The sequence below is a fragment of the Stigmatopora argus genome, chromosome 12 (assembly GCF_051989625.1).
Source record: "Stigmatopora argus isolate UIUO_Sarg chromosome 12, RoL_Sarg_1.0, whole genome shotgun sequence".
Classification (NCBI taxonomy): Eukaryota; Metazoa; Chordata; class Actinopteri; order Syngnathiformes; family Syngnathidae; genus Stigmatopora; species Stigmatopora argus.
Window position 1 is genome coordinate 4,220,605 of NC_135398.1, and position 18,973 is coordinate 4,239,577.

Sequence of the window (18,973 nt, forward strand, 5' to 3'; positions counted from 1 at the left end):
AAACAATAATTGGGTTTAAAAATTAATACTATGAATGCAACTGAGGGAATTCAATTCTTCGACGTGATTTATTCATGCCACCTAGCTGTCTGAGAGCTCTTAATTTTGTCGGAGAACAGGTAGCGAGATATAGACAAAGTCCCGGTAGAAGCTATTGTCAAGAGTTGAGCGCGCCGAGTCCATTTGAAAGGGGACCTCGTGCTTTCAACGTTGAACCCCAAGACCAAGCCTCTAGATGATTTATGGGGCTTTTGCGAGAGAAACAAAAAGCCCACCGCGACGTGTTTGAAGTGTGCAGGTCGGCACCCCAAGACAGCACGTTTTGTGAGCTCATTCGCTGTCAAGGCACAATTGAAATCCGTCAAGGAGACATCACTCGTCAACCTTTGACCCCAGCTCGCAGCCGTCAGCGTGCATGTTTTTCTATGGAGACAGATTAAATAGAATTGAGTTTAATAAGTCAGAATTTATTACTGACCCTTCGGCGATAATGAGGCGCCCTCGGCGGCTCTGAGAAAGCGAGGTAGCATGCGAAAGTTTCAAATTTTCCCGTTTTACTATTACTGAATTCATTTCCCATACCTCATACAGATAAGCAACTTAATTGCCAAACTAGTAAAGTAACTACGCTTGTAGGCATATTCAGGAAAATCATGTTAAAGCAAGAAAAAACAAGATATGTTATAGGAATAAATTAAAACGATAACTATCAGTAAGGAAGTGACATTAACACATGAATAAATAATAAATGCACAGCTTGTAAAAACAAGGGCGGTCTTGGTTAGGAAATTAAGGACAATGACTTTATTAAAGCAGATTGTTTGTATTCATGATGTTTTTCCATACGATTATACGATAACCCACATTTTCCCCCTCAAAAAGGACCGAGTTTGTACATTTCCCATCGTTTTCCAATTATCCTATTTCTACTTCTTTGACTCCCAACCTTGAATCTTTCCTCCCCAACCCTCTACTACATAATCTAAAAGTGTTTGTTCCAGCAAACAAAAGAATGCTCTTGTTTATTCCTCTGTGATCAAACGTGGTAATTCTTTCTCTTTTGCATGAACTCCTCCCTTTGGACTAATTTCCACCATTGTTCCTATCTTGTCTGACAAATTAGATGCCGGGGAAGACACAGAGGGAAGATAAAAAAAAAAGAGCAAAGGAGGGGGACAACGGGGTAAATCTACTGATAGCAACATTAGCATTTCACCCGCCGATTGCGGCTCAGACGGAATTCAAAGAAGTGTTGATTTAGTGGAGCTTGGGAGGATCGAGGTGCTTTACACTGAAGAGTCATTGACTTTCTGGTGGGTATATTGTTGTCTATCGGATTGAGTCTTGGGGGGGCGGGGGGGGCACAGAGTTCGTTTTCTTTCGGTCTTCTAGCGATCCCTCTCTCCGGGATCTATTATTCACTGGAAACCAGTTTTCCTTCTCTCTCCCGCCACCTCTACTTCTTCCCCGCATTGATTTGACGCCAGCCTGTACCTGGATGAAATGTAAAAATGGAGGAAGTTTCGGTTACTTGCAGCTTCGGTGTATTGAGCTCGGCGCTCCTGAGAATCGATGCCGGAGGCAAATTTCACTGTAAATCTTCCCCATGTCTCCATTCTTTGGACAGTAGGGCATTCGTGTGAGATTGGTTTGATGCTGTTTTTTTTTTAAACCAATGCATTCGGTTGACCTCCAAAGATCTTTAAGACTTTGGTCTGCGAAGAGTTAGCTCTGTTGGGGAAGTAACTTTCAAAATATATATATGTAGCAATAGTTACAAGAGCGTAAGAATGTGTTAGCAGTGCGTACACATGACTCCCAGTTCTGTGATTTGAGGGCTTTGGCTATGGACTTGTCGAATGTGTTTCCATTGCAATTTGGACTTGTTGTCAAGTGCATCGACAATGTGTTTCCATAGTCTGGAAGAGAACAAAATTTGTTAATACGGTCCTCCATAGCATGGTTTTTATTTCTTTTTTTTACCTATCCCAATCCCAAAGAATAAACCGATTCCTTTTAGGTGAATTCATGAGTAGTGAACCCTATATAAGCAAGCATTGACCTGCTTTATATCTGATTTATTTTCTTACCTATATTTTGTAGAGCTTGAGGCTATCAATTGGTTTTGCCTTTGGGGAACAAAATATCCTAATGAGTACGGCTACAGACCCACTGGCAAATATCATTCCCCTTAAAGACTCCCGCCAATTAGCGACCCTCCAACTAATCCAGAATGGCCAGTCAGCCCAATCTGCCCTCCAGTCTGCACTTGTTTTAACAAACATCTCGTCTCCTGCCGGTGGCCCCCGAAGACCAAAAGCGAGAGGCAATCTTGGGTAATTTAAAAGCAATGTCGACCATCTCCCGCTACCGCGGCCAGCGTGGAGTTGCGGAACGGTGCGGCTTAAACCCCCCGGGGACCGATAGGCCTTTTCACTCCGGCCCTATTTCACTTATCTATTGGCAGCTCCTGCCAGAAGCCATCTCTGCACTGAACTGCATGTATACATATTATCTGTTTGGGGACTTTGAACCGCGGGCGGGGATTTAGACAATCAATCTCAATATCATTATCAATCACGGCTCGCTGTTCGCCGCATCGATTCTCGGGGAAATAAAGAAGTCGGCAGTGAACGTTTCCACGGGTGATCCGCCGAGCCGAGCGCCTCCCTGGTCCGCGAAACAAAGCGATCCACGCAGGATAATATTTTGAGGGCTCTTTCAAAAAAAAATACATTGTGAAGAAAGCCCTTCAGCCTTGTGTTGCGCGTGTCAAAAGTACGCCGATCAACTTGATGAATGCGCTTCACAGTCGAGCAACACGTGACAAACAGACTTCACTCCACTCCACGGCCAATGACAATGACAGGCAGCCTTCTCCTTGCAGCCATTTTGATGGATGAATATATATTTTTTCCAATAAATGTTCTCTGCCTCTGAACCTGTCAAGAACACGTCGCAAATCCGTATCTGTTCTTACCAATTAAGACGAATATGGAACGTGACATTTTTTTCTTGCGTAGCGGTGGCCCGTGGTGATAATTGCAACTGTGATGCTAATTAGTTCTTCTTGGAATTCCACGCGGTGTGACGGCTGATCGAGGTTTTTAAAAATACGCGTGTCCAAATGCTAATAAATCTGATTGAATCTATTTGAGTGGGAACAAAAGGCTACCGAACATGACAAGAAATCAGTCTTTGTAACTTTTGGGGGAGCCAGTGTCCCTGTATTGGATTGTTATTGTAGTTTTTAATATATTGTATTAAAAGAACACGTTTAGTTTGCCATCATAGCAGTACCGTTTTGCCTTTTTTTCTAATTATTAGCAACGTTGAATGAGTTAGTCCATGTTGACTTATTTTTGTTACTTGAAATTTGTAACTCAATTTTATTACATTTTAAAAGAGACATTGGAGGAGGTATTCAAAATGTCTGAGATTTTGGTGGAGTAAATTTCTCAAAAATGTTCATAGGGAAGAGCCTAGGACGTATTTGGAAAAAAACTGCTCAATGTATAAATTTCTGGAAACTGCTTGAAATCCAATCAACTGTTTCCATTGTGACAGTCTTTTTACTCATATTTAAGGTAAGGTTGTTGTTTTTTCTGCCTGGATATTTGCCATTTTCCCTCATCAAATTTGACTGCAGTGATTAATTGTGATAATATTTTATCCCCTCAAATTATTCTATTGCAACATTTGATTATCAATGTGGTCCACTGGTTCTTTTATGAATGGAAAGTTTTAGCTTCGATCGTTATCGAGTATCAGCCATGAAAATTAGTTAGAGTATAGTTTTAATGGTAAGTTAAAACAAAACCAAAAAAAAAGAATAACTTCGATGAAGTAAACTAACTACAAAGTTTCACTGCAGTTATTTTCAAAAAGGAGTTAAAAGAAAAATCCATTATTGAAATGCCTTTTATGTTTGTCCAGTGTGCCAATCTTGGCACGCCGCAGCATAGCGAAAAATTTCCATGGTGAAAAAAACAAAAAAAATACTCAAGTTTTGTTACAGGTGCTGGAACAAAAGGGCTTTTAAGTCTGACTCGCGGGGTGAAAATCTTTAGGAGAATTTGGCGGCACGGAGGGGTTGACATATTGATTCTGGCTCCTGGCGCCGTCCAGGGAAAAAGATGGATAGATTTCTCTGAAATGCACTCGGTGTGAAAATATAAAGACTGTTGCGCATTGTCGCTCGAGTATAAACGCTTTCGTGGAAAATCCAACAGACGCGCCAATTGTTTGCGGGGTAGCCATGACTGAGGGTGGCGATGTCAACTACCCATTTTAAGGTGGAGCATTCTGAAGCTATTGATTGATGCTTTCATTGCCATCTTCAGCCCGTTTTTCTGATTAAATGAGGCCACCATCATATTTGTCGTTTTCAGGTGAGAAGATTAAGAGACAAATCGTTATTGGATTGGATAACTTTATTCATCCCGTATTCGGGAAATTTCATTGTGACAGTAGCAAGAGGGTGATTTGACAGAACAACAAAGCAAAAGCACAAAGTACAAAGCAAATCAAAGTAAATGGGATCATTAAGAATCACCAAATCAAATAATTAAGACAGAAAAGCAGTAAAATCACAAAACGAGCGAATGAAAGTATTGGTAATTTGGTCAATACACGAAATTCTCTTAAATGGCCCAGATGCTATAATCCAAATTCAAATTCAAAAGCCTTTATTGTCATCATACACAGCTGTGTATAATGAAATTGGTGGTGCTACTCCAAGCTTTTCAAAGTGTTTTCCCAGTCAAAAAAAACATAAATAGTAGTATAAAAGTATAAAACGTCACATCCCGGCTGGGTGAATTCTAAAATATTGCACAGAATTCTAAAATAGTGCACAGATTCTAAAATAATGCACAGAATTCTAAAATATTGCACAGAATTCTAAAATAATGCACAGAATTCTAAAATATTGCACAGAATTCTAAAATAATGCACAGAATTCTAAAATAATGCACAGAATTCTAAAATAATGCACAGAATTCTAAAATATTGCACAGAATTCTAAAATATTGCACAGATTCTAAAATATTGCACAGATTTCAAAGATTTTGCACATTGTTACTGCACCCCCAAAGTTATTACACAGAAGGGATTGTGTGTCGTGCTAACTCGAGTTCAGAGTCCTGGTGGCTGTGGCAAAAAAACTGTCCTTAAGTCTATTTGTCCATACTTTGTGGAACCTGTAGTGCCTGCCAGAGTGCAGCAGCTGGAACAGGTTGTGACCAGGGTGGTATTGGTCCCTGACGAAGGCTAACGTTGGAGTGCTTTAAGAGCGTTTGCATTTATTTCAACAGGGAAACATGATTTGGGATAGAACAAAATGAAACACTTTATCTTCATGAGGAAATTGCGAATATTACCAACCATCCCTTCCAAAAATCCATTTGTACAGGTTGATATCTGCTTCCTATTGGACAATACACCCATCTTCATTTGGCGAAATAAACGGCTCCTGCCTCTATCATCAGCAAATATGGCAATATTGAGATGTTGTGTATATCTTCAATGCATTTATTCCAATGAAAGACTCCCACTGGCTTTCCTAGCCGAGCTGTACCGTCAATCGATACGTTTGGCATACGAAAACAGGAAGGAGCTCTGTAATCTTTTCTCATTTCAGATAACGATAATGTCTGATGACGGCGTCTTTTGTATGCGCACCCAGTGAATCTTTAATAGCAAGCAAGTCTTGATGATGTCCTTTGAAAGCAATGAGCGAAACCTCTTATTCATTATTAAATGAGCAGAGTTCGTTTAGAACGAATCCCCCCTCGTCCCCCTTTCCCCCAAACTTGAGCGCTTTGTGCGTATTCTTATTGATGACTTTTTTTTTTCCTTCTTCGTCCTCCTCCCCCGCCGAGTCGGAATTCATTTCGCCGCTGGCCGACGCCATCGATTTTGAATATCAACCTTAACCGATAAAAGCCACCTCTTTTTGAACGCCGTCGTGCTGTGAGACGACGGTGGGCGGCCCGCGGGGACCGAGTAAAAGGGAGGTGAAGGATCTGGGAGCTATTGAGTGCAAATATTGATGCGAGGCAGCCAGTAGCGCGGAAGCCGTGGCCAAAGAATCATGGGAATAAAGCGGGTGTATTTATTTCAATTGATATAATTGATACAATTCTGGCCTTACCATGGTGCTTTTGTTCTCTTTTTAGGAGTATGATAAAGTCTGTAGTAATTTATTGCCACTTTGGATGAAGTAGTATTAATAACGTCCAATTGATTGTTGCCTGCCTTTTCTCTATGAATTATTCATAAATGATGTCAACAATTTCCTCTATAGCAATAATGTATGCATTGATAAGGTCCATATCACATTTATTTTTTGGGCAATTTCTGGGTAGATTTTTATTTCTCTTTTCTTTGGGAACCACTCTTTAGAGGACCAAATTGGTCACCTAATAACCATTAAAATTCCAATTCCCCCCCAAAACATGACTTTTTTCCACCTTGGATTAGATTGGATAACTTTATTAATCCCGTATTCGGGAAATTTCATTGTCACAGTAGCAAGAGGGTAAGAATGCAGATAAAGGAAAATACAACTTAGACATAAATAGATAAGTAATTAATAAGTTAATAGATAAATAAATATACAAATAAATATACAAATAAATAAATAAATATATAAAATAAGCGTGTTGCTGAAATGTACATATACATACACGTATGCGTACGCGCACGCACCCGCATATACATACATATACACATATATACATACATATACACACATACACACACATACACATATACGCATATACGCATATAGACATATACAGATATACACACAATTTACACATATACAATTTACACATACATATACACATATATACATATACACATATACACACATACACATACATATACACATATACACATATACATACACATACACAAATGCATATACATATACATGCATATGAAATAAAATTTCAATTGCGATGTTGGCATAGGTATTAAAGATGTCCATGAGACCTGTTTTGCACTTGAATTCACTTTTTTTAAATGTATTTTTTCCTAACGAGTTGTTGATATCATTTTCGTTACACGAACGAGTGGATCGGTTATCAAAATCTCTTCAACTAAAGTCTGCTGGCCAGTCACATCTTTGCTTTAATGACCTCCAAAATAAAAATCCAAAGCACCATTTCTCAACATGTTACCGCTGATACTTTGGCATTTCGTACGTTCGCCCCCCCCCCCCCCCCGCAACCCAACTAGCCAGAAGCAGACAAGTCGGCAAATAAATCATTAGTGGCTGCCCTATGCAGCTGGATATTAATTATCCTGTGATCGCCGCTCATTTGCACGTTGTACTGAAAATGTCACGGCCGAGATGAATTGGAAAACAAGGACGAGGAAGAAAAAAAGCAGGGAAAAAATGAAGCCCATCAAATTGTAGCCTTTATGTCGGAGAATGTCACCAGAAATGACGTATTGTTTCAGCCTTGCTGTCTCACTGGAACAGTGGACAGGGAACAGGGAAAGTTGGATAGAATAATGTGCTTCTACTTGCACGTTTTGATGTTTAACTGAATAAAAAGACATTTTGGAGCGGGGGAAAAAAATCTATTTCTATTGTATGGCCTTTAAGGTCCCCAGCATATAAGAAAACGGTAGTAATCGATCATACAAGTATAATAGTGTTCTTTTATCATTGCCATAAAGCAAAGAAGAAAAAAAATGAATCGGGCATGGAAAAAAATCAATTGAGACTACTGCAAATTTTGTGGAATATTTCTATTGTGGAATTTGTGAGGAATTTATGACAAATGTACAATCTTGGCATGAACTTTGTGTTGATGACCATATCTTGCTGATCATTTTGACCTATTGGGTAATTTTTTTTGTAGTAGTAGTCTATTGTTAACGAGCAATAGTGGTGTGTTGATAAAATGATTGGTTTTTAAGTCATAGACGACCTTTCTGGGAAGTTTTCCCGAAATTATTTCAGGGGTTGGTTGTCATTAACTGGCTGGTACTCGGACGTTTCGTCGAAAGACGTTTGGTCAACCGGACGTTTGGTCGACAGGACGTTTGGTCGCCGGGTTGTTACTGTTCAAACCAGCTCTCAAAATTATAATCATGAGAGAGAGAGAGTTTATTATCTAAATATCTAATATCAAAATATCAACAGTAAATTCTCTGTCATAATTTGACAGCGAGCGAACCCGGCGACCAAATGTCCGTTCTACCAAACGTCCGTTCTACCAAAGGTCTGTTCTACCAATCGTCCGTTCTACCAATCGTCCGTTCTACCAAACGTCTGTTCTACCAAACGTCCGGTCGACCAAACGTCCAGTCGACCAAATGTCTTTCAACGAAACGTCCGGTCACGTAACTGGCTCGCACAATAATAATTTGATACATTTGATAGTACATGTAGTAGTGCTTTTTCTGATTTTTTTCTCTCGTAAATGTCTTTTATTTGTCTTTGCATTTGAAATTCCACGCTTTGTTGCAGGAGATTGCAACTTTGCGAAGCCGTTAGCAGCATGCGGCTACAGCCAAGGCAGAGAAGACGACCTGGACTGGGAGCAGGCCAATGGCAGAGAGAAAACCTCCTCCGATCCATGGATGCCCTCAGGTAGGAATGACCAAAATATACGGTGGGAATGTTATGCTAGATTATTTTGTTCGATTTCTTTAAACTGAAAACTTTTGGGGGAAAAAAAGATTTTGTAAATATGTCATCTGTGCTTGTATAATTGGTGTACACAAAATGTTGCACTAATGTAATGGGTGCTGAATCAAGATCTGACCATAGTGTTTTTGTCAAATCTAGATGTCTAATCAGATGGAAAGGACAAAAAAAGCACATTTTTTTTGGGTAGATTATTAATTTCACAATAAGATTTTTCCGCTTGTCCGTCGTTTCTTTGAACAGTAAAATTGTATGAACAAAAAAACTGCATTTTTTTATATAGTGCTTATTCTGGCACTATATTGCAAAGTAATTTCAAAATAAAATACAACGCCGAATTTGAGTTTTGGGCCAACTGTGACAAATTCTTTGCATTAGAGGACGGCCAGTTTGGCATGTTTATACAGTATGAGCAATTTTAAATAGATATATTTTTAAAATAGTTTTACGCTTCGATGCCACGGTGATGCCTTCCATTACCACGACTCCCACTCACCTGAACAGACGGGGATAACAATCTCTTCCAAGAGGTCATTTTTTTGCGGAGGTTTGTAAGTATGGGTTAAGAGCGGGGCAGCAATCGGAGGTGAGATAGCTTTTGGAGTCATCTGAACACATTTAGAGCGTAAAACAATTTCAGCTTTCAGACGCGCCGCATTTCTCAATCCTTTTCCAAGTGGTCAAAATGGAGGGGGGCAGTTGAAGGCTGCAATTTGATGTGACAGGTTAAGAGCTACGAAATGGAGAAAAATGTGCAACATGCTAATCACGCCGCCGTAGGAAAGAGACAAAAAGGACAAATGCAATCGGCAGGGTCGTTTGTTAGAAACCTTCCCCGATGTCATCGTCAAAGGTCGGGAATTTAAATGCAAAGTGATGATTAGACTACGGATTGTTTTGAACTCTTTGGTTTGTTTTTATAAAGCCGCTGGGGGTTATTGTCAGACAATTGGATTCGAGCTGGTCTCAGGTAGGCAAAGTATAGACCGTAAAAATGTCTCCATTTTCTTTTTCGAGCAGAATTCTAAGAGCTTGATGCTTTTCCGGTTTGTATGCTCACATTTTTTTGCAAATACTGCATATTTTAGCAGTGCGGAAATAGTCCAAACCAATTAAAGCAAATCTTGTTTCAGCATATCGATGGTGAAGTACAAAGTAACCATGCAAAGAAATGATACGAAAATATTCTTTGGAGAATCAACGTCTAAAGAAACTAATATCACAAATTCCAATTAGTGCGAAGATCTTAAACAATTTTTCCGAGAGTTGTGGAAATAAAAACTAAAGCATTTTACTCCGTTTCTGCAAGTTAGTGTTACATTCGATTAATAACGAAACCGCTATTTCATGATACTGTGACACAACGACCAATCAAAATCTCATCTCGTGACCGGACGTTTCCTCGAAAGACGTTTGGTCCCCGGACGTTTGGTAGAACAGACGTTTGGTCGCCGGGTTCGCTCGCTGTCAAATTATGACAGACAGTTTACTGTTGATATTTTGATATTAGATATTTAGATATTTAACTCGCTCTCTCTCTCCTGATTATAATTTTGAGAGCTGGTTTCAACAGTAACAACCCGGCGACCAAACGTCCGGTCGACCAAATGTCTTTCGACGAAACGTCCGAGTACCTGAAACGTCCGTTTGACGAACTGTCCGTCGACGAAGTGTCTGGGTACCATTTACCGGCATGATGCTTTACTGTTGCCTAGTCAATTTTGTCAACTACAACTTTATAACCCACCATTCCGTGAAAGAAACATTGTGTAATACTGCGTGCCCTTGTTTTGAAGGTCTGACTTTGGGATTGGTTGTTACCCTAAAATTTCCCTACTATGCCAATTCTCAACTTTGGAAATGGTATCGATGAACACAAATTGAGCCAGAGAAACAAAGAATAACTTTAGTTTGAGTGATTGTATCAGAATTAAAATCGAGAGAAAAGAAAACCTTACAGAATTAAGCTCCGGCATAAACGAAAACCAATGTTCCACCATAGTTGTTCCGACATTTATATTGTGCAACGTGATAGTTAACTGACACGTGGACATATGTGGTGTTAATTGGTAGGGCAGCCTTCTCCGATTTCCGCTACGACCTTTTACCTCCCCTGCACCTTCACATTAATCAAAAGTGGAAAAGAGAAGTCATTTCTTGTCGGCGTTTGGCTGCACATAGCAAATGGGGGTCTACTTAAAATTAGCGAGGAAACGGCTAATTGAGTGCGTCACCAAGGGGAGGCCCGGCACGTTGGAGGCTTGCTTGCCGCCATCCATCTGCCTCTGCCGAGGAAATCAACATCCATCAGCGGCGGGCTTTGTTAGAACATGAAAACTTTGTGCTTCCATTAGTGCCATTCCTCAGGTGTCTGGCAGTGTCTGTGCATTTTAAACAGAAAGCCGGCCTTCCAAGGACTACAATGCTTTCTAATTAATTCCAGCAAGCGTGAGGCTGATGGAAAGGCTCACATAATTAAAATTGATCGGCTTATTATAATTTCAAATATCACTACGGGGAACCCGCATGGCTGTTACAAACGGAGACGATTGGCTGGACATGAAGCAGAGTTGAGACTTTTATGCTCAACAACTGGTTTATACATGTGATTACTTATTTTTTCCTTCTTTATTAAGGGTGTCAAACTTGGGTTGATACGCGGGCCTCATTAACGTCAACTCCATTTCATGTGGGCCGGACCATTTTTGAGATAATATTTAGAATTTTTTTAAACATTGGATCAAAAGAACTGGATCAAAAGCCCCATTTATTCAGGTTTTTTTTTTTTACAGATCTAAAATAATGTTTATTTGAGCGTTTTTTTTCCTTAGTAAGGGAAAATGTCTTTTAATAATTTGTTTTTCATTTCATAAGGAAGTTAAATATATTTTTTAATTATGTTCAATTATAAAGTGGAAAACTAAATATTTTTATATTTAGTTTTAGATTTTACAAAATGCTTTTTGAACTAAAGACACAAAAGAAAAAAATTGGATGGAAAAAAATTGCAATTATTGATTTTAAAAGGGGAAAATCAGGAAATATAATATACATCTATAATCTTCATTTGAATTTGATCCTAAAACAGTAAGTCAGCATTCATGATTTACTTTCTCGGGCCCCAAAAAATGATGCGGCGGGCCAAATTTGGCCCCCGGGCCGCCACTTTGACACTTGTGATCTTGATGATTGCTAAGCATGTTTCTAGTGTGCAAGATGGTAGTTATCAGGGGTGATTGGTGAAAGAAATAATCAATTGACAAGAAAATAATGTCCGCCGTTTAAAATAAATAAATAAAGATGATTCTTTTATTTAGATAAGTCTCGATATTCACCTGATTTTTTTCTCTCAGGCAAGACGTAATATTTCAAACATGGGTGTTATCAGACTTTTGAAAAAAAAGAAACTAGCCTTCTTGTCGTAGGTGTCACTATGCAAAAAGGCTGCATTTCCTAAACAAAAGACCCAACGAGGACACTCAATTTGCACGGGTGCAACATATTTAGAGCAAGACAATAAGTCATTAAGCCGGATCCGCACTTTCCATTGTGACCGGCGTAATACACCAACCCTAATTAATCTCAGTTTGAGACTCTTCAGCCGTCCTTTTTTTGTGCTGTGATTCACTGCAATGAGCCCCTAGGGAGGGCTGGGCAGAGGCTGCTACAGAGTCAGCTGGCACGTTTCCTTCAAAAGCAAAGAGATAAAATAAAAGGCAGGGTGGTATTAAGAACCGTGGAACCGGCTGAGACACCCTATAGATGCCCAAGCGTGTCATCGGAGCTGCACCGAGGCATAAATAAGGCCACTTGCCATTCACATGTGGCAAATAGAAAGATAACACATGGATGGAGACAACCGTAGGGATGGAATTACATGTCGCGTTTCCTTCATTATGGGAGTTGGATTTATGCAGATTAATGGAAGTGGCAATTTAATTTTTTTGTATTTTTTTTAAATATATTTTTTAATTTAATTTGACAAGAAATTATGAAAGCAAAAAATGAATTGCAGGTTTTCCACTAACTACAATCGCGTCTTTTATGTATGGAGAAAAAAAGGTAGACTGCATACTTAAGTTTTTTTTTAAACTAAAAAATAATCTACATAAATAGATGGGTATTAAATAAATAAATATATATGTATATATATGTATATATATGTATATGTATATATATATATATGTATATATATATATATATGTATATATATGTATATGTATATATATGTATATGTATATATATGTATATGTGTATATATGTATATGTGTATATATATGTATATGTGTATATATATGTATATGTGTATATATGTGTATTTATATATATATGTATGTATAAGTATGTATATATATATATTTAATACCTATCTATTTATGTCTAAAATGTCTTTTCCTGTATCTGCATTCTCACCCTCTTGCTACTGTGACAATGAAATTTCCCAAATATGGGATGAATAAAGTTATCCAATTCAATCCAAATGCTTAAAGTTGACTAAAAAGTCTTATTGCACGTTGTACTTCTAAAAAAGTATATGATTACAAAGAATCGTTAGACTAACTTGAAAATCATCCCAAAATACAATAACTTCCTTTTATCCCAAACCTTTCAAATGATGAGGTTGTCACAATAAAAATATAATAGAGTTGAAAAATCTTGACTAGATTGACACAAAATTAACCGAAAATGTCAAAAACTGTCGGTGCCCAACAACTGGGTGACTGTTGTTGTTGTTGTTTTGAATGCACTTTGAAAATAAAATGGTGGAAGAGGGGAAGACGGGGAAGGGCATCCTGAATTGAATCAGAATTCAAATCACATCAGCTGAAGATACGATTTGCTGCTATGGGATGAGGCAAGGGGGTGGCATCAGGTTTCACCAAATAAGATCATTCCTTTTAGAGCCATTGACAAGTTTGTGTGAGGTCCCACCGCAGAGTTGGCAAGGTTAAGGAGAAAGCCCATTATACGATTAGAGGACCAAACGGAACATCAAAAGATGTCATCTCGATGCATTTGTGGATTAATTCCCCAGTGGGGATGCACACCGTGATATGTGAGCTGTTTGTGCATGTGTAAAGGAGCGGTGGCAAACTGGATTTTGACAAACAGGATTATGGCAGCACATTGTAATATTTCCCAATTGCGGATTTCAACTTCAGTATAAGCAACGTGGCTAATCATACAAGCAACTAGAATTAGAATGTATTATTTGTATATTTTTATATTACTTATTTATGTTTTTTTTACTGGGAAAACGCACTTTGTGGAGTAGCACCACCAATTTTGTTATACGCAGCTGTGTATGATGACAATAATTGATTTTGATTGATTGATTTGATTGATTTTGATTGATTGAACTATCATTTTGTATTGTATTGCCCACCGCAATTTGAACATGCATATCTCACTCATTTAACAATTACAGTGGTACCTCGACATACGATCTTAATCCGTTCCGGGACTGAGATCGTATGTCGAGTTTTTTGCAACCCGAGCGGACATTTCCCATTGAAATGAACTTAAAACAAATTAATCCGTTCCAACCCTCTGAAAAAACACCAAAAACAGGATATTGTATTGGAAAAACATTTTTATTTGTTCTAATTCGCCATCTATTGACGAAGTAACAAATAACAAGTGGTTTAATAGTACTAAAATGCGTTTAATATAACTACAATTAGACGCGTAGGGTTCATAGACGGACGGACATAGAAGCAGGTCTGATATCTGTTATACACGAAAGAGATGCGGCAAAAAAACCAGTGCGCTACAATGATAAACAGCCTGTCATGTCATGGCCACCTGGCTTGGACGCATCTGGAAATTTTGATCATACCTAGGGTGAATTATTCAATCGAAATTTTCATCGTACCTCGAGCATGTCGTAGGTAGAGCTGATCGTAGGTCGAGGTATTATATTCTCACTGGGGGTTTTATATGCAGTGCCCACCGTGTCGACTAACGTAAACGACTTGTCACAGCTTTGCTGCTAAACAGACGAAGAGACTTGCCACAACTACGCTTCATTTCGGCACCCTTTTTTGGTAATGGGACGCGTCTCGGCTGCCGTCCCTCCGACATCGCTGGGCTCTCGAAAAAGTAGATCTTGGAGCAAAAAAAAGTAAGCATGCCCGGATGGGTGGTCCTGATTGACGGTTTGAGGTGAGCACGTCCGCTGCCTTTTCCACCAGACCGCCTTTCATGTTGGTCCACATTGGTAGCCTGAGCCGAAACCTTTTTGATTGGTGACACTGGGAACGGCCCCGTCTTCATTGACATTTCCCGAGTGGCAAGCGTGCTTTTCTGCCGCCGCGACCCTTTTGGAATTTTATGAGCAAATGAGACCTGGAGGCATTTGGGGGTTTAAAGAGCGCCCCCTCCATTTTCATTCAGCACCTCCCCACCACCACCACCAACCACCCACCGCTGCACACATAATGATTTTCTCCAAGTTCAAGACCTGAGCGCAGGAGAAATAATGAGCTCTCATCATTATTGCAAATTATATCTTCTGCTCAGAGCGTCACTCGTCTCCAAATTCATCGGAATACGTTTATACTGTACACTTTGATCATTGCCCGTTATATTTTTGTCGAATTGTAATATGAATGAGGAAAAATGATAGATTATAAGGCGGGTCATTTTTCACTTTTTGCGTACATTTCGTGTACTAAACAAAAATTGTTCGTGTAAATGTAATAAAGATAATGAATCACATCTCCACTTGAACATGAGGTATAATTAATCACATTTAGAAATTGGATAAGTAGGGATAACACGGAGATGCTCATTTTTTTTGTCTCATTAAGATAAATTGGTATTTTGATATGTTGATCAAACCTCATTTCAAATAATTGATATTTGACACTGATGTATCGATATAGCACACGAAATAAGTTTTTAACCTACATGTGTCAAAGTGGCGGCCCGGGGGCCAAATCTGGCCCGCCGCATCATTTTGTGTGGCCCGGGAAAGTAAATCATGAGTGCCGACTTTCTGTTTTAGGACCAAATTAAAATGAAGAGTATGGATGTATATTACATTTCCTGATTTTTCCCCCTTTTAAATCAATAATTGTCATTTTTTTAATCAATTTTTTCTGTTTTTAGTTCAAAAATCATTTTGTAAAATCTAAAAATATATTAAAAAAGCTAAAATAAACATTGTTTTCGATCTATAAAAAAAACTGAATATTCAGGGCTTTTAATCCAGTTCTTTTAATCCATTTATAAAACAAAATCTAAATATTATATCTAAAATGGTCCGGCCCACATGAAATCAAGTTGACCTTAAAGCGGCCCGCGAACCAACCCGATAACCAACATAATATACTTGGGAGATGATGCAATGTATCGCTCAAATATATCTATGCAGAAAAATCATACAAAAAGTAGTATAATTCATTTTTATTATTGTGACCAGATTCATCAAAAACTACGTTCACCACTTTCAGTTTATTAAAAAAAAAACTCATTCAACTTGAAAGCCAAATGTATCTCTTGTGTCGCTCTCATGTGGAGCAGGGACACCATTTTTTTTCATCTAATTCATTTTTTATAGCCTTGCCCTGCGTGTTCTGCGGCTCGTCATTGTAATGGAAGGTGAAGGTGGCCTACATTTTGTAATAATAAGAAATCGGATTTTCCGAAGATCCAATTGAAGCCGACGTGAGAGCTTCCTCCATTTTTAATTGATCTCAAACACGCCAGCATTAATGGGGAATCTTTTCTTAAAAGTATACCCGCGCTGCATTAGCACCACGTTAACATCTTGTCATTATCATTCACCCGTGTTCCTTCATTCATTAATTAGCCGGTGGCGGTTACAGTGGCTCCGTACACACATTGCTTAGGTCATCGGGTGCGGAAGAGTCTATGGAAATTGGTGACAATGGGGAAGGTGCTACCAAGGCAAGTAATTGACAGGTAGAACAGCGCGTATGTGTGGGGGTGGGTGTGTGGGTATGTTTTCTTTCAATTTCAGGCTTGCTGGCCACCTCTTGATTGCTAATTTGCTGTCAGTAATGATACACTGTGACTTCTTCACATAGTCTTGTGAAGAGGCTTGTGTTAAAAATGAACCATCCAAGTTTAGTTTGGCATCATATAAACTTTCAGGCGGAAGCTCAGGACAGCTTCATTTAATTTGACAATAACCCTTTCAAAGTAAAGCATGCTGTGTGGGTAACTGTTCTGGTATACAGTGGTACCAGGCCTCCACCCTCACGTTCGCTATCGATGGGCTGCTTGCTGTTGTATTCCCTTCAAAATATTCCGAAAATGATGCACACAAATGTCCTCACAAGAGGATAACGCATGACCACTTGCCAACGAGAAGTAGTCTTGAATGAGCGATCGCTGAGAAAGGGTGCCATTGCCTATCGGTGTTGTGTGCACGAGTATACTTCATTACCCAGAAGGCCCTCTTTTTGCCCACGCATGTGCGGTGTGCATTTCCTGGTCGATGCGTAGGAGAAACTCGTCTGAATAAATGGTTTAGTGCTCGTAGATATCTGTAATACACGAAAGAGATGTGGCAAAAAAGACAGTGCGCTACAATGATAAACAGTCTCATGTCATGGCTACCTGGCTTGGTCGCATCTCGAAATTTTGATTGTATCGCGGGCGAATTATTCGATTGAAATTTTCATTGTACCTCGAGCATGTTGTAGGTAGAGCTGATCGTAGGTCGAGGTACCACTTTATACCATTCTAAAGATGAATGTGTTCGAAAGCAGATTTCAATCATTTAATAAGTCGATCGATTTTATTCCTAAGTTTAATAATTTTGATGTACGAGTGTTTAATTTCACACTCGATGAGTAAGGGGGCGCTTAAGTATTTGTATGGACATGACTAAAACGTCCATTTTTCAAATGCTCAGCTCATGATGAAGGTGGCACCTGTAATATTTCCCTCTCTAATTACCAAAACAAAGGGGGCTTTGCTGTTGTGCAAAAGCATCAGTGTGGACGTTCACCCCCCCGATACCGGATCCGAAAATCAAAAATTCATCAAGTCTTCGCGAGGTGTTGAAGGCTTGCCTCGCGACAGATGGCCGAGAGTTATTAGTGAAACATCAAACCACTGTCACTTCAGGCGTCACCTGAAACCCCTTAAAATCCGCCCTTGTTGGAATTCAGCTTCCAGTTTCGGAAAAAAGGATGGATGAATGTGAGTCACGATGGAACAAATGAGGTTTTTCTCATTTGGCCCAAAATAGTTAGCTAGCGTCCAGATCCAACCTTTCCATTCCAGATGTCGATTCCTGACCACTTTTCTTTGAATGTAACCATAGTGACAAAAATTCGGATGCATCTGTGAAGCGCTACTAAAAATCTTACTTTTGGTTTCAGCTTCAAAATAATGGTCATACGTTAAATAATGCTATATACATTATGCGGTATTACCACTGAATAAAGGATTATCTTATCGTTCTAGTTTTAAATTAAAGCCATAATTACTGAAAGCTAGTGTATAAGTCTGCAGAGACATCCCAAGAACGGAGTGCCTTAATGAGAAAATGCTCTTATCTCCTGATAAATTGGCGTCTCTGGCTATTACCATTAATAAGAATACACAACAAGCCAACCCAAAAGATGGACGATATTTTCGCAGGGGACTGTTTTCCTTTTTTTGAGAAAGCAGGATGAATTGATGGGAAATCAATAGGTTCCCCCCTTTAAGCTTTTATTGCTCGGCTTGATATTAAAATGTAAACTAATGCTCCTCCTGCGGTGCCAATAAAACTGAAGTGAGAAGTATTACACTCGCAAACTAACAGGACGGCACATTCGTTTTTGTCATCTTGTTTGCGATTCTGGGTGTAGCGGAGCTGAACTTTGAAAATCTTCTTTGGAAAACTCGACGTCTAGCGACGGGTTCAGTGGCGGAGGCGCTGAGAAAAGTGCATCGGCGTCCTCGGCCGGGTGCTCTCTCACAACAGCCTATTTGTTCAGTCATTGAGTCGATCGCGCCTCGCTTGTCTTGTGGTGCCGCGCTCGTAAGGCTCGACGATTCCGTCTGCCTCCAACTTTGGATAACGAGCTAAATGTCGGGTGGTCTGGTGAGGGAAGACAATCTGTCATGTTTAGATGACTAAGAGCAGAGAAAAGGCCGAGATGAGATCAAGTCAACAATGCACACAGTATATATAAATGCTTCATAGGCAAATAGCTAACGTCTACGTACTTTTTTGGCCCGAATATAAGACGGCGCCCACTTTTTTAGTCTTATTGCATTGCAAAAAAACATCGTCTTTTAATTGGACTCATTTCTTTTCAGCGTGGTGGCCTTGGTAGT

General features: G+C 39.3%; 1 protein-coding gene across 5 annotated transcripts in view; it reads left to right on the top strand.

Annotated features, from left to right (window-relative positions):
* The window catches only part of LOC144085571 (receptor-type tyrosine-protein phosphatase mu), a 153,233-nt gene that overhangs the window by 22,255 nt on the left and 112,005 nt on the right, over positions 1 to 18,973 (top strand). For all 5 annotated transcript variants that reach the window (XM_077614969.1, XM_077614970.1, XM_077614971.1 and 2 more), the window contains exon 2: positions 8,489 to 8,611. In XM_077614969.1, the coding sequence (XP_077471095.1) occupies positions 8,489 to 8,611 (123 nt within the window). The remainder of the gene's footprint in view (positions 1 to 8,488; positions 8,612 to 18,973) is intronic.